Source organism: Oncorhynchus tshawytscha, linkage group LG03 (genome assembly GCF_018296145.1).
Source record: "Oncorhynchus tshawytscha isolate Ot180627B linkage group LG03, Otsh_v2.0, whole genome shotgun sequence".
Taxonomy (NCBI): domain Eukaryota; kingdom Metazoa; phylum Chordata; class Actinopteri; order Salmoniformes; family Salmonidae; genus Oncorhynchus; species Oncorhynchus tshawytscha.
Genome location: NC_056431.1, coordinates 63,064,376 through 63,089,834, shown reverse-complemented (window position 1 = coordinate 63,089,834; position 25,459 = coordinate 63,064,376). Strand labels below are relative to the sequence as shown.

Sequence of the window (25,459 nt, the reverse complement as noted above, 5' to 3'; positions counted from 1 at the left end):
CTGTATATAGCCACAAGCAGACCACCAAAGTCCCTGTTTTCAAGAACACAAAGGAAACCTGCCTAAATGACTACCGACCCGTAGCACTCACATTTGCAGCCATGAAATGCTTGAAAGGCTGGTCATGCGTCACATCAACACCATTATCCCAGAACAACTCTAGACCCACTCAATTTGCATATCGCCCCAAAAGATCCACAGATGATGCAATCTTTATTGCACTCAACACTGCCCTTTCTCACCTGGACAAAAAGAACATCTACAGGAGAATGCCATTCATTGACTACAGCTCAGCGTTCAACTGTGTTGTCTGTTCACACTGCTATGCTTTATCTTGGCCAGGTCGCAGTTGCAAATGAGAACTTGTTCTCAACTAGCCTACCTGGTTAAATAAAGGTGAAAAAAAAAACACCATAGTGCCCTCAAAGCTCATCACTAAGCTAAGAACACTGGGACTAAACACCTCACTCTGCAACTGGATCCTGGACTTCCTGACGTGCCGCCCCCAGGTGGAAAGGGTAGATAACAACAATATATCTGCTACCCTGATTTTCAACACTGGGCCCTTCAGGGGTGTGTGCTCAGTCCCCTCCTGTACTCCCTCCTCACCCATGAGTGCATGGCCAAGCACGACTCCAACACCATCATTAAGTTTGCAGACGACACAACAGTGGTAGGCCTGATTACCGACAACGATGAGACAGCCAATAGGGAGGTCAGAGAACTGGTAGTGTGGTGCCAGGATAACAGCCTCTCCCTCAACGTGATCAGGACAAAGTAGATGATTGTGGAATACAGGGGAAGGAGGACCAAGCACGCCCCCCATTCTCATCGACGGGTCTGTAGTGGAGCAGGTTGAGAGCTTCAAGTTCCTTGGTGTCCTCTTTACCAACAAACTATCATTGTCCAAACACACCAAGACAGTCATGAAGAGGGCACGACAACACTTATTTGGCATGGGTCCTCATATCCTCAAAATGTTCTACAGCTGCACCATCGAGAGCATCCTGACTTGTTGCTTCACTGCCTGGTATTGCAACTGCTCGGCCTTCGACCGCAAGGCACAACAGAGGGTAGTGAGTATGAACCAGTACATCACTGGGGCCAAGCTTCCTGCCATCAAGGACCTCTATACCAGGCGGTGTCAGAGGGAGGTCCTAAAATTGGCAACGACTTAAGCCACCCAGTCATAGACTTTTCTCTCTGCTACCGCACGGCATAGTCACTTTACCTCTATCTACATGTACATATTACCTAAATTACCTCGACTAACCTGTGCCCCTGCACATTGACTCTGTGCCCGTTTCCCCTGATGTCACGTCCTGACCTTAGTTCCTTTGTTATGTTTCTTGTTTAGGTTGGTCAGGGCGTGAGTTGGGGTGGGCATTCTATGTGTTGTTCTAGTTTTGGTTTTCTATGTGTTTGGCCTGGTATGGTTCTCAATCAGAGGCAGCTGTCAATCGTTGTCTCTGATTGAGAACCATACTTAGGTAGCCTGTTTTTCCCACTTGATTTGTGGGTAGTTGTTTTCTGTTTTGTGTGTTTGCACCTTACAGGACTGTTTCATTCACTCTCTTTGTTGTTTTGTTATTCAGTGTTCAGTTGATTTATTCAATATTAACATGGACACATACCACGCTGCGCACTGGTCCAATCTTGACTACTCTTCCTCAGAGGACGAGGAGAACTGTTACACCTGTATATAGCCTCTCTACTGTTATTTTATTGTTGCTCTTTAATTATTTGTTATTTTACACATTTTCTTCTTTAAAATATATTTTACAAAATACTTTCTTAATTTTGACTTGTTTTTCGTAAAACTGCATTGTTGGTTAAGGGCTTGTAAGTAAGCATTTCACTGTAAGGTCTACACCTGTTGTATTCAGCTCATGTGACATACAATTTGATTTGTTAAGTGGTGGCGTCCCATGCTTTCAGGCTGTTGGCCTGAGGTAGGACTAAATATATTTAAATAGTGGAGTAGGTTGGTGTTTTTATTTTTGATTTAAGTGAGTGTAGGGTTAGATGGTAGGGAATTTGTCTATTTATTTGTGTCAATTTTTTTTAAGCAAAGTATAAAGGAGTTATTATCCAGTCTAGTAGGAGGCGGTAATGCAACATTTATTCGATGCCAACCGATGTTAAACCTCATTGAAGAATAACGACCTTTTCGGTTGGACACCTTTACGCTTTGAACACACCGACTGTGTTTTGGCGTTTCGTTACACCAGAAGTACATTCATTTCCAATGGAACGCTGCATTTGAATGGCAGCATTGCGTTGCAGAGGCAGTTGCAGTGCGTTCTGTGTGGGGCATACATTCGATTTATCGAACATGCATCAAATTGTATGCGTGGATTTGACAGAAAGTAGCAAATTATGAATGTAGATTATAATTTTTTTGCACACATATTCAGTAAAATGTGCGATTACATAAAGTTTGATTGCATAATTTCTTCACATTTATTATTAATTTATTTACCAAGTATATTATTTATTCGATGACATCCACAAATGAATTGTGAGAGCCTATAATATAATTTCACTCCAAAATGCAGTTTTCGAGCGAAATGCAATAATAAATAGTCAAGATAGCAGAGTAGGCTCTTTCAACAATGAGACCAACGTTGAGGAGGGTGGTCTTGATCGCACTGTTGGGCCGGGATCAGCCCCGCCGAGAGTGTAGGTCTGTGTGGGTCCCGAAAGCAGGCAGGGGAGTTCCACTGTCTAATTCAAGAGCTTCGACTGTTTTGAGAGGAATTACGAAATTACTTTCGTCTGGACCGAAGCCAGTTCGATCACCTGCTCCAGATGGTTGGAGCCAGGATCGCCCGGATGGATACCAACTACCGGGAGTCCATTAGCCCAGTTGAACGCCTGGCGATTTGTCTCCGGTGAGCTACATTCTAGTACATTTTTAAAGCCTTTGATACCATAATTGATTGATATTTGACACAGTGTTTTATGTGCAACCTAGCTAGCTAAAGGGCTCTAGTTAATAGTCCCTATTTGACATCAGATGTACTTTTACAGAATGTTCATTGGGACTATAACTTTTCCCAAAGTTGGTTTATAATCCTTTTTCAATTATGTAATGTTACCAAATGAAAAGAAAGGTGCCTTCTGCCCTGATAAAGGTAGGCTAGTCTTCTCCAGGACCCATTGTTGTTCAAGACAGTTACAGTCATTCATTACATTCTTATTGGACTCACATACACTCTTAGAGAAAAAGGTTCCAAAAGTGTCCTTCTGCTTTCCCCATAAGATAACCATTTTTGGTTCCAGGTATAATACATAATACATGGAACCAAATAGGGTTCTACTCGGAACCAAAAGGGGTAGTACCTGGAACCTAAAAGGGATCTCCTATGGGGACAGCCAGAGAACCCTTTTAAGTAGATAGTACCATTCTTTCTAAGAGTAGAGTTGGCCTAGACAACAGTTTATTGATATAGTCATAGACTGTATTGTACTGTTTCAAGTCATTGTTAATGATGGTTGATGAGTATTACAATATTATTAGTAAAGCATAATAAACAGTAATGAGGTAGCTATATGAGTAGATATAATATGTGGGTGGAATTCAAGTTATACACAATATTGATCATTATTTTGAATTATATTTTAGATTCTTGGCGACAGGGGACTCCTACAGGACCATAGGATTCAGCTTCCGAGTTGGACGGTCCACGGTGGCAGGCATTGTCCCCTCTGTGGCACAAGCCATTTGGGACTGTCTGGTTGGTGAATACATGCCTGTCCCCAAGGAGGAAGACTGGAGGGCCATCGCTGCCGAGGTCCTGGAGAGGTGGAATTTCCCCACCTGTCTTGGCTCCATTGCCGGGAAACATATAGTAATTCAGGCTCCACCATGCTCAGGTTCACAGTTCTACAACTACAAGGGTACATATTCAGTTGTACTCTTGGCTGTAGTAGATGCCATCTACTGTTTCCGTGTTGTCGATGTTGGTGCTTACGGCAAGGGAAGTGATGGCGGGACCCTCCGGGACTCTGCCTCTGGCCAGGCACTTCAGGATGGCACCCTGGATATTCCACTACCTGCATCACTCCCTGGGGCTGAAGACCTGGGACCTGTTCCCTATGTCTTCGTCGGCGATGAGGCCTTCTCTTTAAGACCCAACCTCATGAGGCCCTACGCTGGACGCCAGCTGCCATTGCCAAAGCCTGTAAGGATCTTTAACAAACGACTGTCTAGGGCAATGTGCCTTTGGGATTCTGGCAGCCCGATGGAGAATGTATCAGAGAGTACTTGGTCTCAGCCCTCAAATGTCGATGCCTGCGTGAAGGCCACATGTGTTCTCTATAACTACCTGCGGAGGTCATTCCAGGAGCCGCTCCGGATGGAGATGGTCACCTTCCTGATGTCACCAGGGCAGGTACCAACAACGCCCCCAGACAGGCACTCCAGGTGAGGGAGAAGCTGACCACCTACTTCTCATCGCCAGCTGGTGAAGTCCCACAAAGGTTATTTTAAGAACCATCCACCGTTGTCCATAAAATTGCATTTTCCCCCCAGATTACTTTATGTATGATTGTCTCTCTTCATTTGGAAGCTATATTTAAGTGAAATTTGTGAGTAAAGACCACACCTTAACCCCTTCCCTCTCCCACTAACGTCAGTATTATACACACCTGGCATGGTACATCAGGTGAGCAGGAGCACTAATTAAGGTTATACGACATACAGTTAGTATGATAACAAAGGGAAAGGGTAACCTAGGTAACCTAGGGTCCATACAAATAGTACAATTTACCACCATGTTCACTGGCCTGACAAAATACAGGTGGGAAAAAAAACGAATTAGGAAGAGAATGTGTTTTTACTTTCATCTTGTCTTAGATCTGCAAAGGTGTAGGGAAGAAATAAGCAGATTAAGTCTAAGTTAGATATTAATAAACAACTGACTATGAAAACATTATAATTGAATAAGTATTCAAATACAGGAAAGAACATGACAGGTATGCGTGTTGTAAAAATGTTTTAAAAATAACACTATTGAAAGAGGTGTGTGCAAATTATTATTATTTTTTAAATAAATGTGTAGCCTGTAATCTGTAAGAGAACAACAAGAGCATGTATTTTTGGCACAACTGCAGACCGATACAGGGACTACTCATAAAGCCTAGACGTAGTAGGGGAACTTCAGACATGGCCATAAAGAGAGAGAGGGCAGGGCACTGGAGATCTGAGGTACGAAGAGGTGTGTGTATGTCTCAGTCTCTGAGAAAAAGGGAATAATATGTAGCCATAACACAGCTAAACAAACAAATGGCCCCTGGACGTCACAGACCAGTCGATGGAACATAACTTCACTAAAAGTTTCAACACCGTGGTTTTAAATAAAATAAATATATGGACCTTTAGTCTCGTAAGAGACCAAGAGCATCTGTGAAAACTGTATGAGTTTCAATTCAGAAATGTATGTAACACTAATGAATGCTATCCTAAGTCTTTATAAACAAATGACTTTATGAATTGACTGAATTTAAACAGAACTGGCGTGTGTGAAAAGAAAGGTACAACGAGGGAGGTAAAAACAACAACCAGACAACTCCTCTCCTCTTCCTGTCCTTCCTGTGAGCTGGTCGGCTAAACGGACTCCATTTCTGAAAGGGAAGAGAAAAACAACACATACAAGCTTAACATAATATGACACCATAAAAGGTGAGATTTATGTTAACTAAATACTGCTTGCATAGTGTAGTTAGTGGCATAAATATAGGAACAGTGTGGTAAAGTTGGTAATACTTGCTGTTTACTCATGGAACTTGTATTTCAGATCAAAAGAAGAATATGACAGGCAGATATTTCGACAGCAAACTGTTTCAGGATATTTTCTAACCCAGAAACAAAAGCTATACATTTACCTCATATTAATAGTTTGATCTGAAATACCAATTAACCTACATGACTATACTGTAAAAATGACCTACTTCACTGTCACACACTTATGACACTACCTGTGATGTGGAGAGAAAAAAACGTACCATTGAACTCGGCTTCGAAAAGCATTTTAACCTTGACTGCTGCTTTTCTTTGCTGAGGCAGCCTCTTCAGTGTTGGCACCAGGCTCATGGCAAAGAGGGTCTCTTCATCCTCCTTCCTGTGGGCATCAGGTTGGGCTGCATCCCTCTCAACGGCTTGGAGGAGAGTCTCTGCTGAAATTAGTTGAGTGGATCTGGAGGCTGGTACCTCCGATGACGCCTGGTGTGACGTTGTTCCTCTTCGTTTCACTCTCTGTTTCTCTCCACGGCCACATCCTGTTCAACGAGGTCCTCAGCGGTCACTTCCGTGAGGTTCATATTAATCTCAGGTGGTCTTAGATCTAGATATTCTACCTCCATTTCATCATCTTCCATGGCTGCACTGGTGGTGGTCATACTCGTGGATGATGTTGTAGAGGGTCTCACTCCTCCGGTGGAGGTGATGGTTGCATTTGTAGGTGACGTTGAGGGTCTTGATGCACCGGTAGTGGTCATACTCGTGGATGATGTTGTAGAGGGTCTCACTCCTCTGGTGGAGGTGATGGTTGCATTTGTAGGCGACGTTGAGGGTCTTGATGCACCGGTGGCGACAACACTTGTGGATGACGTAGTAGAGGGTCTGGCTGTAAAATTGCCACTCGTTGCCATAGGCACAATAAATGGATCCAGAAAAGAATGTGTCAGAAGCGCGCGCCAAGGCTGCTGGCCTGAAGCTGCTGACCCAGACATCTTGTCTTTCTCTGCCCTTCTCTCTCTCTGATACCTGTCCCCGAGTCCTCTCCACTTCCTCCTACAGTCTTCTTCTACATAGACATGAACATGATAAGCCAAACCATTACCTAGCCTAACTATAGTTATTAGATAGCTATCATGGACATGTCACCTACTGTACACATAGACACACACACGGTTATCTCACCAAATTATCAGGGGTACAGTAGTATCTACCATTTCTATTACTATTTATCTAGCATACACACTCACACTCTTTCAAACATGATTATTTGGTAAAGGTATCAGGGGTAGTAACTAGCATCATTTATTTGACTATTTATTTCACACACACACCTCATTGGCTATGTTAGCTAGCTAGCTAACGCTAACTAGCCACATCTAGCACAACATCACTACTAAACTGACCTGGCAATCCTACTATCGTGGACACTTGCCCCTAACCAGCATTTTTTGTGTTTATGTAGCTGTCAGCAGTTGTGCCAAAAAGACACGGTTTAGAGGATACTGCGAAAATGATTCTCTCCTCCATGTGCACAACTACATGCGACCATTTGCAAAAGGTACTTGCATCGGTATAGTTGCCTAGCTGCGCAAAATGTGATGCAGCAGTGATGCAATGACGCAGTCGATTCGAAGCGAATAAGCGTTTTCCTACCAGAGCGTTTTCCGACAGCACAAACGGTGTCAGCTGCTTCAGCAGAATAACTTACTTTCAACAAAGGTTTGTGGCCTATTACATTTACTGTTGCATCTGTTTACTTCCATTATTACTGACCAATGTAGGACTGTTTGTTGATTTTTGTAATAAGGTGTAGGCTACTTTGCAAGACGTGAATAGTCTCCATCAAGGAGTAATGATTGCAGACCATTGACCATCGAATAATTAGCATTGTATTCAACGTACTTCAAAATTCAATGTAGCTTAGCCTACATAACTGTCGTACATAAAACAATTAATAGGTCATCATTACAAAACGCCAATCTCAAAATGTAATGTAATGCTATTATTACATTTTACGTAGTGACCCTAGCAATGAGAAGAACAAAGCATGTTACGGACGCTGTGCTGTGTGATTCTACTCATCGTCCAGAGGGATACAGAAAGTAGGTTTCCGATTGATGTCATAAAATGCCATATTTTTGAGTGCATGTTTTTAATTCTCTTTTCATGTTGACACAATGCAAGGACAATAACAACCACAAAGCCCCACCATTAAATTGCAGTCCTGGTACTTTTAGGGTACGTTAAGGCATACACATTAGCTCAGTATGTTTACTATGTTTTTAAATCATTATGTTTACGATGTTTTTAACTCAGTATGTTTACGATGTTTTTAACTCCGTATGTTTTGAGACATGCTGAGCATGCACAAGTATCTAGGAATGTCTTGAATATCTTACTCTTGATTAAGTGTTAGTGTCACGCCCTGACCTTAGTTATCTTTGTTTTCTTTATTATTTGTGACATGGGTGATTTATGTGTTTGTCTTGTCTAGGGATTTTTGTAGAATTATGGGGTTGTGTTCTTTTAGGTGTCTAGGTAAGTCATTGCTTGCCTGGATTGGTTCTCAATCACAGGCAGGTGTTTATTTGTTGTCTCTGATTGGGAGCCATGTTTAGGCAGCCATATTCTTTGGGTATTTTGTGTGTGATTGTTTCCTGTCTTTGTTTTTATGCACCAGTTAGGACTGTTTCGGTTTTCACGTTTATTGTTGGGTAGTTTGTTCAAGTTAAGTGTCTCTTATTAAAGAACCATGAACTTCAACCACGCTGCGTTTTGGTCCGCCTCTCCTTCGCAGGAAGAAAGCCTTGACAGTTAGAATAGAGTCAGGGCTTTTGGCTTATTATTCTAATAATATATTCACTAAATAGTTTCAGCCTAGACTGGACCCAGATCAGTGCGTGCTTTAGCCATCTCCTCTGACTATGGCTGTCCAAATGGGGTTAGGGTCAAAGATTGAGTAATTGGCACATTTGTTTTTGCAATAGCCACATTTCAGCATCAATAGGATATCATAGTTCATAGCACAGCTAAATACTAATATTGGTCTTGTCTGTGTGTTTAGGTAACATCTCTGTTTATTAGAGTTCATAAACATCTATTCTTCAGGTATCTTTTGGACTGTATTTTAGGCTTGTGTTTTCTCTACAGGTACACGGGTCATTGGTGAATGCAGGACTGTGGTACTGGGGAGGATGTGGACTTACCCTGCAGACTGATAGAGACAGACGAGGAGCTTGAACAGATAACATGGCAGAAAAGTACTTTGGAAGAAACACAGAAACTTCATTTTATGCTGATTTATCCCAATGGGGTTATTGCACCGAATGGATTGAGTGGTAGAGTCCAGTTTATTGGGAACCCATCAGAAAACCTTGGATCTATTAGAATAACAGCTGTCAGACTGTTGGATGAAGGCACCTTCACATGTATCTTCAGTGTTTTCCCCAGTGGAGCATACACTACAGAGATACCTCTGACTGTGCTAGGTAAGTACTCTTCCTTCACTCTTTGCATCACTGTTTCTACTTTTGAAGTCCAGAAAGACTGCGTGTGATAACCAACACTCGACAGCTAAAAAGATGGTTGGTACATTTAAAAAAATTTTTTACAAGATTTTATTTAATATTTTATCAAAATAACAAAACTGACACATACAAACAACTACATCATACATACAAACATCTACAGCACACCCGCCAGACCCACTAGCCTCCACCCCTATTTTCAGCACACGCAACACTTTCTGCCACATGGCTTCAAACAGCACGATTTTGTTTCTCCGTCGCCCACGCTCTTTCAATTTAAAGAAAATGTATAAAGCATTTGAGCTTTCCATTTCGTGAAAGCTGGAGGATTGGCTTATTTCCAGCTTTTGAGTAAAAGTTTTGTTTAAAGATTATTGATGAGAAGAGTACTGTCCAACCCATCGGGTATCTCATTGCACCCTCACAGTTGACGTCGGATATTTACATACACTTAGGTTGGAGTCATTAAAAATCGTTTTTCAACCATTCCACAAATTTCTTGTTAACAAACACTAGATTTGGCAAGTCGGTTAGGACATCTACTTTGCACGACACAAGTCATTTTTCCAACAATTGTTTACAGACCGATTATTTCACTTATAATTCACAGTATCACCATTCCAGTGGGTGTCACAAGAATTATGTTCTCAGTGTTCCCAAACCCATTTGAATTGATTACTCAGCCTGATACCCAGAATTTGTAGGAAACTGGTTGGAATGAATCAGGTGGAGGCCCAGCTACAATTGTCAGGAATGTTTATTTAGAGAGCTCTCCTTATAATTTCCGGTACATTGGTCTATATACCTCACATTTCATCATAAATGTCCCTCCTCTCAGATACAATGGCAACATAGTTCACAAGTCTTCTCCTACTCATACATTGTCTGCCACCTGTTAAACAATCTACTACAAGCCCAAGGTCTCTCCCCTCCCTGGGTGGGGACAGAATGTCCTGTAAGGAACACAGTAGTCCAGCTTGTCTGATGATAGCTCCATTTCACACTTGCACCCTGCTTACATACTAAAAAGGAACAGAAAGTCCCTGTTCTAATTCTTGACTAAAACTACACACATTAGATTTAGTTTTATGATTCTAATAAGTTTCATACAATCATACAGTGACAGGGTAGTATTCTGTTAGTTATAGTTCTATGTTAAATTTATACATAATTTAGTCATTATTCATAAAATTCATAACAGTGGGTCAGAAGTTTACATATACTAAGTTGACTGCATGTAAACAGCTTGGAAAATTCCAGAAAAGGATGTCCTGGCTTTAGTAGCTTCTGATAGGCTAAATTACATAATTTGAGTCAATTGGAGGTGTACCTTTGGATGTATTTCAAGGCCTACCTTCAAACTCAGTGCCTCTTTGATTGACATATTTTTTTTTTACTCCTTAGTCTTTTAATTAGGCAAGTCAGTTAAGAACACATTCTTATTTTCAGAGGGTGGAAGCGTTCAGAGGGTTCTAGGAGGATTCCTTCAAAGATATAAGGTTTCTTGGGCGGCAGGTAACCTAGCAGTTAGAGCATTGGGCCAGTAACTGAAAAGGTAGCTGGTTTGAATACCTGAGCCAACAAGGTGAAAAATCTGATGTGCGCTTGAGCAAAACACTTAACCCTAATTTCCATTGGTGCTGTACTACTATGGCTGACCCTATAAAACAACACATTTCATTGCACTTATCTGGTGTATGTGACAGTACATGGAAGCAGCCTTCTATGGAAGCAGTCTACATAGAGGGTTGTAACCCTCTTCCAAGGGTTCTACCTAGCACCAAGAAGGGTTCCCATATGGGGACAAACCAAAGAACACTACATTATATTGTTGTATTTAGTGCCTTTTTCCTAAGAGTGTATCCTCTTACTCAAGCTGTAACCAGGAGAGCAAGGGCATTAATACTTTACCTAATGGTGGAACAGATGTTGGAATATATACACCACTATATACAGCATCCCTTAACGGCATAATCACTGGGCAGTGATTGCTTTTCAGTGGTACTGCTGAAAATTAAAAACAGCTTTAGTCATGTGTGTGAAACTTAATACCTCAGGTGCAGGTAACTGTCATCAGGGTGAGCTAAAACCTGATAACTGGATTTGACCAAACCTACAATACAGTAAATGTATAGCTACTAATGATGTATATTGCAATTGGCCAGATAGAGAACATGAAAGGGTTCATTTAAAGTGTGTTGGTCATGTGACATGAGCATTTGAATAAGTTTCACATGACGGGCTGTGCGTGTGTGTTTGGTATTTTTTTCATGGATAGTTCCACATTTTATAATTAGTGACTTGTTCATGTTTTCTGTTCTCTGTTGGTTTGTGTTCTGGTCATAGTTCCTCCAGTAGTGAGTGTGACAGTTGATGTTCCTCCTGTCATTGGGGAGAATGAGGTTGTCTTGTCAACCTGCGTGGCTGCTGGTGCCAAGCCACAGGCAGAAGTGACATGGAAGACGAGTGCATTTGGCAGTTTGTTGAGGACGGTGACCAACTCTACTCAGCACACCAATGGCACCACCACAGTACTCAGCCACCTGCTCGGGGTACCAACCAAGGCAGCCAATCAGCAGCAGGTCCAGTGTGTGGTCAACCAGTCTGCCCTGGTAACCGAGAAGACTTACAACTACAGCATAAACATCCACTGTCAGTATATTCTACTACCACTGGCCTAGACCATAGACATCCACTGTCAGTATATTCTACTACCACTGGCCTAGACCATAGACATCCACTGTCAGTATATTCTACTACCACTGGCCTAGACCATAGACATCCACTGTGAGTATAATCTACTACCACTGGCCTAGACCATAGACATCCACTGTGAGTATATTCTACTACCACTGGCCTAGACCATAGACATCCACTGTGAGTATATTCTACTACCACTGGCCTAGACCATAGACATCCACTGTGAGTATATTCTACTACCACTGGCCTAGACCATAGACATCCACTGTGAGTATATTCTACTACCACTGGCCTAGACCATAGACATCCACTGTGAGTATATTCTACTACCACTGGCCTAGACCATAGACATCCACTGTGAGTATATTCTACTACCACTGGCCTAGACCATAGACATCCACTGTGAGTATATTCTACTACCACTGGCCTAGACCATAGACATCCACTGTGAGTATATTCTACTACCACTGGCCTAGACCATAGACATCCACTGTGAGTATATTCTACTACCACTGGCCTAGACCATAGACATCCACTGTGAGTATATTCTACTACCACTGGCCTAGACCATAGACATCCACTGTGAGTATATTCTACTACCACTGGCCTAGACCATAGACATCCACTGTGAGTATATTCTACTACCACTGGCCTAGACCATAGACATCCACTGTGAGTATATTCTACTACCACTGGCCTAGACCATAGACATCCACTGTGAGTATATTCTACTACCACTGGCCTAGACCATAGACATCCACTGTGAGTATATTCTACTACCACTGGCCTAGACCATAGACATCCACTGTGAGTATATTCTACTACCACTGGCCTAGACCATAGACATCCACTGTGAGTATATTCTACTACCACTGGCCTAGACCATAGACATCCACTGTGAGTATATTCTACTACCACTGGCCTAGACCATAGACATCCACTGTGAGTATATTCTACTACCACTGGCCTAGACCATAGACATCCACTGTGAGTATATTCTACTACCACTGGCCTAGACCATAGACATCCACTGTGAGTATATTCTACTACCACTGGCCTAGACCATAGACATCCACTGTGAGTATATTCTACTACCACTGGCCTAGACCATAGACATCCACTGTGAGTATATTCTACTACCACTGGCCTAGACCATAGACATCCACTGTGAGTATATTCTACTACCACTGGCCTAGACCATAGACATCCACTGTGAGTATATTCTACTACCACTGGCCTAGACCATAGACATCCACTGTGAGTATATTCTACTACCACTGGCCTAGACCATAGACATCCACTGTGAGTATATTCTACTACCACTGGCCTAGACCATAGACATCCACTGTGAGTATATTCTACTACCACTGGCCTAGACCATAGACATCCACTGTGAGTATATTCTACTACCACTGGCCTAGACCATAGACATCCACTGTGAGTATATTCTACTACCACTGGCCTAGACCATAGACATCCACTGTGAGTATATTCTACTACCACTGGCCTAGACCATAGACATCCACTGTGAGTATATTCTACTACCACTGGCCTAGACCATAGACATCCACTGTGAGTATATTCTACTACCACTGGCCTAGACCATAGACATCCACTGTGAGTATATTCTACTACCACTGGCCTAGACCATAGACATCCACTGTGAGTATATTCTACTACCACTGGCCTAGACCATAGACATCCACTGTGAGTATATTCTACTACCACTGGCCTAGACCATAGACATCCACTGTGAGTATATTCTACTACCACTGGCCTAGACCATAGACATCCACTGTGAGTATATTCTACTACCACTGGCCTAGACCATAGACATCCACTGTGAGTATATTCTACTACCACTGGCCTAGACCATAGACATCCACTGTGAGTATATTCTACTACCACTGGCCTAGACCATAGACATCCACTGTGAGTATATTCTACTACCACTGGCCTAGACCATAGACATCCACTGTGAGTATATTCTACTACCACTGGCCTAGACCATAGACATCCACTGTGAGTATATTCTACTACCACTGGCCTAGACCATAGACATCCACTGTGAGTATATTCTACTACCACTGGCCTAGACCATAGACATCCACTGTGAGTATATTCTACTACCACTGGCCTAGACCATAGACATCCACTGTGAGTATATTCTACTACCACTGGCCTAGACCATAGACATCCACTGTGAGTATATTCTACTACCACTGGCCTAGACCATAGACATCCACTGTGAGTATATTCTACTACCACTGGCCTAGACCATAGACATCCACTGTGAGTATATTCTACTACCACTAGCCTAGACCATAGACATCCACTGTAAATATATTCTACTACCACTGGCCTAGACCATAGACATCCACTCTAAATATATTCTACTACCACTGGCCTAGACCATAGACATCCACTGTGAGTATATTCTACTACCACTGGCCTAGACCATAGACATCCACTGTGAGTATATTCTACTACCACTGGCCTAGACCATAGACATCCACTGTAAATATATTCTACTACCACTGGCCTAGACCATAGACATCCACTCTAAATATATTCTACTACCACTGGCCTAGACCATAGACATCCACTGTGAGTATATTCTACTACCACTGGCCTAGACCATAGACATCCACTGTGAGTATATTCTACTACCACTGGCCTAGACCATAGACATCCACTGTGAGTATATTCTACTACCACTGGCCTAGACCATAGACATCCACTGTAAATATATTCTACTACCACTGGCCTAGACCATAGACATCCACTGTAAATATATTCTACTACCACTGGCCTAGACCATAGACATCCACTGTGAGTATATTCTACTACCACTGGCCTAGACCATAGACATCCACTGTAAATATATTCTACTACCACTGGCCTAGACCATAGACATCCACTCTAAATATATTCTACTACCACTGGCCTAGACCATAGACATCCACTGTGAGTATATTCTACTACCACTGGCCTAGACCATAGACATCCACTGTGAGTATATTCTACTACCACTGGCCTAGACCATAGACATCCACTGTAAATATATTCTACTACCACTGTCCTACACTAGACATCCACTGAGGCACACAAGTGGTATGGATCTTTACACGCTTTCATTGTACTGCTGCTCTACTGTAACTAATCTATCAAACTGAAATGAAGGAAGACCAGGTTCACAAAAAAAAACATTCTTAGAGAGGGGTGTTCTCACCTTACTTTGCTACCTACCTGACAACTTTACGTTTTTTACTTTTTAATTACCGTTTATATTTTTGTTTTTTCCCTAAACTTTTTACATTCAAACTTTTTCACTCCGGACGTTTTATTAGGACGTGGTTCGTCAGGACCTCCAACAGCCGAAGCTAAGTAGTAACATTAACATGATGCCTTCTAATTGCAGTCGCTGTACTCATAATATATAGGAGAACAATCGCCTTATGGCGAGGATAGCTGTGCTGCAAGCCCAGCTTCAGACGTAATCGTTAGGAAAGGGTAATTTAAGTGTAGGAAAGGATGAAACAGCGTCTGTGCCACCAGTAAGTACAGATTGTAACGTTAGTATAAATCCCCCGCATGGTCCCCGCAGCCGGACAACTTTCTCACGGTTTCTGGAGGAAAATGCTGTAGGAATGCTCAACCGGTGTCGCTCATTCAGCCGACAGAAACTTTCAACCGGTTTTCCTCATTAATTATTAATGGCGTCAGACTGAGGCTCTGCATCTGTCCTCTTGCTCCTCGACCTTAGTGCTGCTTTTGATACCATCGATCACCACATTCATTTGGAGAGATTGGAAACCCAAATCTACGCGGATAAGTTCTGGCCTGGTTGAGATCTTATCTGTCTGGAAAGATATCAGTTTGTCTCTGTGAATGGTTTGTCCTCTGACAAATCAACTATAAATTTCGGTGTTCCTCAAGGTTCCCTTTTAGGACCACTATTGTTTTCACTATATATTTTACCTCTTGGATGTCATTCGAAAACAAAATGTTAACTTTCACTGCTATGCGGATGACACACAGCTGTACATTTCAATGAAACATTATGAAGCCCCAAAATTGCCCTCGCTAGGAGCATGTGTTTCAGACATAAGGATGGCTGCAAACTTTCTACTTTTAAACTCGGACAAAACAGAGATGCTTGTTCTAGGTCCCAAGAAACAAAGAGATCTTCTGTTGAATCTGACAATTAATCTTAATGGTTGTACAGTCGTCTCAAATAAAACTGTGAAGGACCTCTGCGTTACTCTGGACCCTGATCTCTCTTTTGACGAACATATCAAGACTGTTTCAAGGACAGCTTTTTTCATCTACATAACATTGCAAAAATCAGAAACTTTCTGTCCAAAAATGATGCAGAACAGTTAATCCATGCTTTTACTTCTAGGTTAGACTACTGCAATGATAAATAAACTACAGTTAGTGCTAAATACGGCTGCTAGAATCCTGACTATAACCCAAAAAATGTATCATATTACTCCAGTGCTAGCCTCCCTACACTGGCTTCCTGTTAAGGCAAGGGCTGATTTCAAGGTTTTACTGCTAACCTACAAAGCATTACATGGGCTTGCTCCTACCCATCTTTCCGATTTGGTCCTGCCGTACATGCCTACACGTACACTACGCTCACAAGACGCAGGCCTCCTAATTGTCCCTAGAATTTCTAAGCAAACAGCTGGAGGCAGGGCTTTCTCCAATAGAGCTCCATTTTTATGGAATGGTCTGCCTACCCATGTGAGAGGCGCAGACTCGGTCTCAACCTCTAGGATAGGGGGCAGCATTTGGAATTTTGGGTGAAAAGCATGCCCAAATTCAACTGCCTGCTACTCATCCCCAGAAGATAAGATATGCATAGTATTAGTAGATTTGGATAGAATACACTCCGAAGCTTCTAAAACGGTTTGAATCATGTCTGTGAGTATAACAGAATTTATGTAGCAGGCGAAACCCAGAGGACAAACCATTCAGATTATTTTTGAGGTCACTCTCTTTTCAATGCGTTTTCATTGGGATTCCAGATTTCTAAGGGACTTGCTTGCAGTTCCTACCATTTCCACTGGATGTCACCAGTCTTCAGAAATTAACTGAGGTTATTCCTTTGTGTAATGAAGACGTACGGCCATTTGAACGTGGGTCACTTCATGTGTACTGATAGAGGCGCGTGACCAGAAAGCATGCTTCAGTTTGTTTTCTTCCTGTATTGAACACAGATCATCCCACAATCAATTTAATCGATTATTTACTTTAAAAAATAACTGAAGTTGTATTACAAAAGCAGTTTGAAATGTTTTGGCAAAGTTTACAGGTCACTTTTGAGATATTTTGTAGTCACATTGCACAAGTTGGAAAGAGGGTTTTTCTAGATCAAATGCGCCAAATCAATGGACATTTTGGATATATGGACGGAATTAATCGAACAAAATGACCATTTGTGATGTTTATGGGACATATTGGAGTGCCAACAGAAGAAGCTTGTCAAAGGTAAGGCATGATTTTATATTTTTATTTTTGTGTCGTGCCTGCAGGGTTGAAATATATGTTTTCTCTCTTTTGTTTAGGGTGGTGCTATCCTCAGATAATAGTATCGTTTGCTTTTGCTGAAAAGTCTTTTTGAAATCTGACATGTTGGCTGGATTCACAACACGTGTAGCTTTAATTTGGTATGTTACATGTGTGATTTCATGAACGTTTGATTTTTATAGGAATTTTTTTGATTTTGGCGCTCTGCATTTCCTCTGGCTTTTGGCCAAGTGGGACGCTACGTCCCACATATCCCAGAGAGGTTAAGTCTTTATTGAAGACTCATCTCCTCAGTGGGTCATATGATTGAGTGTAGTTTGGCCCAGGAGTGTGAAGGTGAACGGAAAGGCTCTGGAGCAACGAGCTGCCCTTGCTGTCTCTGCCTGGCCGGTTCCCCTCTCTCCACTGGGATTCTCTGCCTCTAACCCTATTACAGGGTCTGAGTCACTGGCTTACTGGTGCTCTTTCATGCCGTCCCTAGGAGGGGTGCGTCACTTGAGTGGGTTGAGTCACTGATGTGATCTTCCTGTCTGGTTTGGCGTCCCCCTTGGATTGTGTCGTGGCGGAGATCTTTGTGGGCTATACTCAGCCTTGTCTCAGGATGGTAAGTTGGTGGTTGAAGATATCCCTCTTGTGGTGTTGGGGCTGTGCTTTGGCAAAGTGGGTGGGGTTATATCCTTCCTGGTTGGCCCTGTACAGGGGTATCATCGGATGGGGCCACAGTGTCTCCTGACCCCTCCTGTCTCAGCCTCCAGTATTTATGCTGCAGTAGTTTGTGTCGGGGGCTAGGGTCAGTCTGTTATATGTGGAGTACTTCTCCTGTCTTATCCTGTGTCCTGTGTGAATTTAAGTATGCTCTCTCTAATTCTCTCTTTCTCTGAGGACCTGAGCCCTAGGACCAGCCCTAGTACCATGCCTCAGGACTACCTGTCATGATGACTGACTCCTTGCTGTCCCCACCTGACCATGCTGCTGCTCCAGTTTCAACTGTTCTGCCTGTGGCTACGGAATCCTGACCTGTTCCCCCGGACGTGCTACCTGTCCCAGACCTGCTGCTTTCAACTCTCTAGACAGCAGGAGTGGTAGAGATACTCTTAATGATCGGCTATGAAAAGCCAACAACTACTATGATTATTATTATTTGACCATGCTGGTCATTTATGAACGTTTGAACATCTTGGCCATGTTCTGTTATAAATCTCCACCCGGCAGAGCCAGAAGAGGACTGGCCACCCTCATAGCCTGGTTCCTCTCTAGGTTTTGGCCTTTCTAGGGAGTTTTTCCTAGCCACCGTGCTTCTACACCTGCATTGCTTGCTGTTGGGGGTTTAAGGCTGGGTTTCTGTACAGCACTTTGATATATCAGCTGATGTACGAAGGGCTATATAAATCATTTTGATTTGATTTAGTGTTGCCTCATCCTTGCATTAAAGTTTCTTCCCTGCCCACTGATCAGAGTCTGTAGTGTCATTGTGTGGGTCTGTCTTGCTATGAGTGTGTAGGTCTATTTACTTTCTATATCTGCAGTAACTGCAACCATTTCTCTCTCTCTCTCTCTCTCTCTCTCTCTCTCTCTCTCTCTCTCTCTCTCTCTCTCTCTCTCTCTCTCTCTCTCTCTCAGATCCACCTCAGTCAGTGAACATTAGCCTTAGTGAGGCCTCTAAAGCCACAGTCTTCCTTTGTGTAGCAGACAGCAACCCACACCCCAACTACACCTGGAGCAGGTACTCACTCCTATGTAAACTAGTTAAATTAAGTTAAATGTAAATGTTAGGTACACTTGTTTAAACATATGAAACAGATTATCTTGCAGCTTCAGTAGGTTCATATATTATGCTGGTAGTCAAATGATGCCTTTGTCTATCTCACACACAAACTCACACAAAGCCCCTTCTCCTCTCTCTCCCCCAGGGTGGTCCAGCCATGGCCTGGGTCTTCAGTGAGAGCTGAGGGAGACAAACTGCACCTCCTCAGTCTCAGCTCTGAGCTGAATGGTCTCTATGTCTGTGAGGCCTCCAACCCCTACGGACGAGCAACTGGCTCCCTCAATGTACACACATCCTCTGGTGAGAAGCACTTGAGAGAGTGAGACACACACACACACTATTCATGCTGGTTGCTTAACTCGTTGCTCATGCTGGTTTATAAGATGCTTATAATTGTTATATGATTGTTTGATAGATTGTTTGAATACTTTATTGTCCCATAGGGAAATTTGTCTGCAACAATATTGGCATTCCTGGCATACACATATATGATGTAGCATGGATAACAAAGTTGAGCCAGATGTTCACTTATCTTTCAACACTGCATGTGTTAATATCAGATGTATGGCCTCATTCCCCTTTCTACAGAAAGGTACTGTATAACCATTACTAAGATGGTCATAATACACACATATCTCTTACTGTATATGTACGTGTCTTATAACCTGGTATTATCTCTTTGTTTTCTGCAGGAAAGTTTTTGCATTGGAGCCATGATGGTTGCTTGGGCAACATGATTACATGTAATTATAAATACAGACTGTTTCTTATATTAACTGTATCTCCTCTCCTCACAGAGACCTCTGCTGCCTGTTGGGTTCTACTCGTTGTCATTCTCTGTCTGATTGTTGCTCCGACTGCACTCATATGGTACCGGTGCAAATACGGACAGTTTCCTTGGTAATATCAACTACTGTAATATCATGAACTGAATTTTGCATTGTGAAAAGAATGCATTTGCGTTAGATGATCATATATTGATTTTGCTCAAGTTAATATATTTTCTTTTCCTGGACTATATTTTCCAGGAGTTCATTCGTGGCCAAGGCATCAGAACAGGTATGCTGTGAGTAGTGAGTAGTTACAGATGTAGGATCTTAATTTGAGTCAGTTTGCTACAGCAGGAAAATAATCGTGCAGCAACAGGAAATGTGAATTATTATGAAAATTATTATAGACATTTTTGTACGGGTTGACACATTTTTCATGAGGAAAATCTAATCTGACATTTCTGTGGAAACTGCAAACTTTAGAAGCCTTTTTAACCCATTTAATCCTGAACATGAAAATATCCAAATCATGTGTCATTAGAAATCAAATCATATTTTTTTTTTTTGACATTTTAATGGAAAAGTAGGTGAAAACGTGTGTTTTATGTTCGGTCACAATTGTAACTGGTTGGATAATAATAATAATAACTTTATTGTAACATACATTGTTACTTTATTGCAACATGCATTGAAACATTAATATTGTAACATTTGACCTTATTCTAATATTCATTGTAGCATTGTCATTGTGACATTTTAGTGCAACATTCACTAACAACTGAATAGCAGTCGTGTGATTCATTCACATTGAACAGAAAGGTAACATTTTGGATAGAGGTAGCCTGTAGAATATGCATTCAAGTAGAGGCCTACACTGAACATAGAGGTAGGCTTCAGAACCAAGTGCACGATTAGTTTGTGCATCACTACTTTGAACTACAATCAGTCAGACCTACTATCATACAGTTGCTTGTTCTTGGTCTGGGTGGAGTAGATGTTGGACATTTCAATGGTGATCTCTCTTAAGGTGGGTGGATACATTAGAAGGAAAACATCCATTGGGTTGGGGCAGCTTTGATTGACACATTCTGCAGCATTTGGACTGTATACTATGTGTTTTGGAATCACAGAGGTGGCAGGCCTCTTTGATCATTTGAACACTCCATCTTTATTTATGACCACCTGCAGCTTTGCCCTTGGCTCTTCTGACTGGACCCTCTAGCGGGTAGAGGCCCTTGGCTCTTCATTATCAACAGTGGAGGCGGGTGGTGGGTTGGAGAGGGGGATGGCGAGGGTTTGGTCATCATCAATGATAACGTTGTCCCTGTCATGATCTGTTTGCATAGTTTCAGCATATGCATTCAACAGCCTGGCTGGCAAATGGCCTGTTTCCCCCTCATAGTCCATATCTGACCCAGCGCTATCACAATCACTGAGGTCAGCATCTTTCTCATTTTGAGGGAAAACTGCAATGTTGCATGCCTTGTCTGGGCGGTCACCAAGATCCAACATATCCAGAACTTGACTCGAAGTGACACTAAAAGAAAGAACAGAGTAGAAAGTTAGGTAAAACAAGAACTATGTATGTGTATATCTATGTGTATACCTAGATGCGCACTGTGTTATCCTGCCGGTCACTATTGTTGCCGTCAACATGTTTACTCATTCTATGACCACACTGAACAGAGTAATTGCAAATGCATATATCAATACTCGACACCTTAAAGAGGGTGTGTACCAAAAATCTTTGTCCTATCATTATGTTAACATACTTTTTAATCTCTTGTTCTCAAACCTTATAACTGAAAACGTTTTTTACGGTCACTATTGTGACTAATGGGATTAAATAGGTTAAACCTCAAATACACTACAAGTGTTAAATGTCCTACATTGTAGGGAAGTTCTCCAGTTCCCTCAACTGGGTGATCAAATTAAGTTGCTACATATGTATTTCACTGTCCTCTATTGTTTTGTGACTAAACTTACGAATTAGGTTTCTCATTAGCCACTGGTTTCTATGGAATCATACAGTAATAATGTCCGTTTGATTCCAGACTATATCAGTATCTTCCAAGACGAGGAGACATGACAAGGTTGAGGAAGGTGAAGATTACTCATTGACTGCAACTGTCCTAACCAGGAAGGAGCCTCAGGAGGAGGAAGAAGAAGTATCATGATGTATGGAACAATATACCTTATTTGTTTTTTGGAAACATTTTATTTTTAATTTGTATTATTCCAAATGTTTTTCATGTTTGATAGATTGTCTGTTCATTAAGTATATTTATTGTGTTAGCTCGAAGAAATCGCGGACAGGTTTTAAGTGAATGCCAGAAAAATCTCATTCTCCAATGTTCTAACCATCTGCAAAGAATAGGCACATTATCCCGAGTGGCGCAGTGGTCTAAGGCACTAGAGATCCTGGTTCGAGTACAGGCTCTGTCCCGACCGGGAGACCCATGGGGTGGCGTACAATTGGCCGGGTTAGTGGAGGGTTTGGCTGGCAGGGATGTCCTTCTCCCATCGCGCTAGAATGACTCCTGTGGTGGGCTGGGAGCATGCACGCTGACACGGTCGCCAGGTGTACAGTGTTTCCTCTGACACATTGGTGTGGCTGGCTTCCGGGTAAAGCAGGCATTGTGTCAAGAAGCAGTGTGGCTTGGTTTTGTTGTGTTTCAGAGGACGCATGGCTCTTGGCCTTTGCCTCTCCCGAGTCTGTACGGGAGTTGCAGCGATGAGACAAGACTGTAACTACCAATTGGATACCACGAAATTGTGGAGAAAAATATATAAAAATAAAACAGAATTAGCACATTCTCCAACCATCTAATGAACAATATCTTCTAGGACATTGGAAACCTCGACTCCACCACAGCTTCACCCAGTGCTGGTCCTTGTTTCAGAGTTTTGTTCCCCTCTCGTGGACTATACTTTGTCATGGTGAAGGGTCTTTGTTGCTTCAGTGGGAATAACAACTCTCCTGTATGTATGTATGTATGTATGTACAGTATGTATGTACAGTATGTATGTACGGTGGTTTCAGAAGTATTCATACACCTTGACTTATTCCATATTTTGTTGTTACAGCCTGAATTTCAAATGGATTAAATATATGTTTTTCTCACTCATCTACACATAATAACCCATAATAACAAAGTGAAAACATATTTCTTGAAATGTTTGCATATTTATTGAAAATTAAATACAGAAATATCTCATTTACTTAAGGATTGTGGTGGCATTTTTCTGCTTTACCAAATGAGGAGAGTTACAAACTACACACCAGTCAGAGTTATACTTAAACTACATATTTTTTATAATTAAGCTTTGCAATAGCCCTTTTTGACTTTCAATGATGTGCTATCTCTAATGAACCATTGACAAGTACCACCAGAAAAGTACAAAGATCTTTTATAGCCAAGATACACCCCTCTCAACTTACATGACAAACCACAGATCTTAGGAACAGTTCACAAAGGTTAAGATTTGTATGAAAGATATCTATGAAACACTGCAGACAGTTACTGCTGTGTCAACAGTTCTTATTGTAAAGACCAGTGTCTGGCCCCCTCCTACTCCAAACTGGAACCCGTCTCACCCTGGTACGGTATAGCACAAAAACATTACCTTTACTATCTGGAATGCTCTTTAGGTTTTATTACCCAAAGACATCGTAAATCTCCTCTGTCAGTGCGATCTCATAGAGGCCCATCCTCAGTGGAACACACACACAATACTCTATTCTGTCGACTGTAACAACTATTATAATGTAATATAAGCATTATAACAATCCTACAAGCATTAAAACATAATCTTTCAATTTTCCACGACAGGATTCACACCCATAAGTCAATACATGCTATAACCACCTTTTAGCAGTGTCTTTCTGGGTAAGTCTCAATTTAACTAAAAACTAACTATGCCACTCCCAAACATGTAATGTCGTCTTGGTAAGTAACTAATGTATATTTGCTCTCGTGTTTTAGGTTATTGTTCTGCTGTAATGGGAATTTGTTTCCCAGTATCTGTTGGAAATCAGACTGAACCAGGTTTTCCTTTAGGACACTGCCTGTGCTTAGCTCTATTCCATTTATTTATTTATTTTTTAACTCCCTAGTCCTTGCCGATGACAAGCATACCCATAACATGATGCAGCCACCACCATGCTTGGAAATACAGTATCATGAGTGGTTCTCAGCGATGTTTTGTGTTGGATTTGCCCATAACATAATACTTTGTATTCAGGACATAAAGTTAATTTATTTTCCCTTTAGGATACATATTTTGGAATATTTTTTTCTGTACAAGTTTTCTCCTTTTCACTCTGTCATTTAGGTTAGAATTGTGGAGTAACTACAATGTTGTTGATCCATCCTCAGTTTTCTCCTATCACACCACTAAACTCTGTAACTGTTTCAAAAACACAATTGGCCTAATGGTGAAATTCCCGAGCGGTTTCCTTCCTCGACTACGGCAACTGAGTTAGGAAGGACGCCTGTATCTTTGTAGTGACTGTGTATTGATACACCATCCAAAGTGTAATGAATAACTTCACCATGTTCAAAGGGATATTCAATGTGTCTGCTTTTTTTTACCAGTCCACCAATAGGTGCCCTTCTTTGCAAGGCATTGGAAAATCTCCATGGTCTTTGTGGTTCAATCTGTGTTTGAAATTCACTGCTAGACTGAGGGACCTTATACACTGCTCAAAAAAATAAAGGGAACACAAAACTAACACATCCTAGATCTGAATGCATGAAATATTATTAAATACTTTTTTCTTTACATAGTTGAATGTGCTGACAACAAAATCACACAAATTATCAATGGAAATCAAATGTATCAACCCATGGAGGTCTGGATTTGGAGTCACACTCAAAATTAAAGTGGAAAACCACACTACAGGCTGATCCAACTTTGATGTAATGTCCTTAAAACAAGTCAAAATGAGGCTCTGTAGTGTGTGTGGCCTTCCCGTGCCTGTATGACCTCCCTACAACGCCTGGGCATGCTCCTGATGAGGTGGCGGATGGTCTCCTGAGGGATCTCCTCCCAGACCTGGACTTAAGCATCCGCCAACTCCTGGACAGTCTGTGGTGCAACGTGGCGTTGGTGGATGGAGCGAGACATGATGTCCCAGATGTGCTCAATTGGATACAGGTCTGGGGAACGGGCGGGCCAGTCCATAGCATCAATGCCTTCCTCTTGCAGGAACTGCTGACACACTCCAGCCACATGAGGTCTAGCATTGTCTTGCATTAGGAGGAACCCAGGGCCAACTGCACCAGCATATGGTCTCACAAGGGGTCTGAGGTTCTCATCTCGGTACCTAATGGCAGTCAGGCTACCTCTGGCGAGCAGATGGAGGGCTGTGCGGCCCCCAAAGAAATGCCACCCCACACCATGACTGACCCAC

General features: G+C 42.0%; 2 protein-coding genes and 1 long non-coding RNA gene across 4 annotated transcripts; 2 read left to right on the top strand and 1 right to left on the bottom strand.

Moving 5' to 3' along the window:
- The first annotated feature begins 2,182 nt into the window (after window positions 1-2,182).
- LOC112237018 (protein ALP1-like) lies at window positions 2,183-4,433 on the top strand. The gene is made up of 2 exons (XM_024405645.2): window positions 2,183-2,894; window positions 3,629-4,433. Exons 1-2 carry the CDS (start codon window positions 2,812-2,814, stop codon window positions 4,431-4,433), a joined length of 888 nt encoding a protein of 295 aa, XP_024261413.2. The 5' UTR covers window positions 2,183-2,811.
- Window positions 4,434-5,471: 1,038 nt separating this feature from the next.
- On the bottom strand, window positions 5,472-7,320 carry LOC112237019. 2 transcript variants are annotated; one of them, XR_006083127.1, is made up of 3 exons: window positions 7,147-7,317; window positions 6,010-6,809; window positions 5,472-5,628 (listed from the first exon to the last, which is right to left on the bottom strand). It is a non-coding gene; the product is annotated as an uncharacterized LOC112237019 (long non-coding RNA). The 2 variants fall into 2 exon arrangements; XR_002951321.2 differs by having other exon boundaries at window positions 6,010-7,320.
- Window positions 7,321-7,340: 20 nt separating this feature from the next.
- Window positions 7,341-22,538, top strand: LOC121846206 (nectin-3-like). The gene is made up of 9 exons (XM_042319810.1): window positions 7,341-7,462; window positions 7,764-7,845; window positions 8,894-9,231; window positions 11,617-11,922; window positions 19,129-19,231; window positions 19,419-19,573; window positions 20,071-20,173; window positions 20,302-20,339; window positions 22,098-22,538. The coding sequence occupies exons 3-9, from the start codon at window positions 8,913-8,915 to the stop codon at window positions 22,130-22,132; spliced, it is 1,059 nt and encodes a 352-aa protein (XP_042175744.1). The 5' UTR covers window positions 7,341-7,462; window positions 7,764-7,845; window positions 8,894-8,912; the 3' UTR covers window positions 22,133-22,538.
- Window positions 22,539-25,459: the final 2,921 nt, after the last annotated feature.

Excerpts from the sequence above, each read along its gene's own strand:
- LOC112237018 (XM_024405645.2), top strand. The coding sequence starts at position 2,812 with ATGGTTGGAGCCAGGATCGCCCGGATGGATACCAACTACCGGGAGTCC. Across the intron at positions 2,895-3,628 it reads CGCCTGGCGATTTGTCTCCG|ATTCTTGGCGACAGGGGACT; the intron begins GTGAGCTACATT and ends ATTATATTTTAG.
- LOC121846206 (XM_042319810.1), top strand. The coding sequence starts at position 8,913 with ATGCAGGACTGTGGTACTGGGGAGGATGTGGACTTACCCTGCAGACTG. Across the intron at positions 11,923-19,128 it reads CTACAGCATAAACATCCACT|ATCCACCTCAGTCAGTGAAC; the intron begins GTCAGTATATTC and ends TCTCTCTCTCAG. Across the intron at positions 20,174-20,301 it reads AAATACGGACAGTTTCCTTG|GAGTTCATTCGTGGCCAAGG; the intron begins GTAATATCAACT and ends TATATTTTCCAG.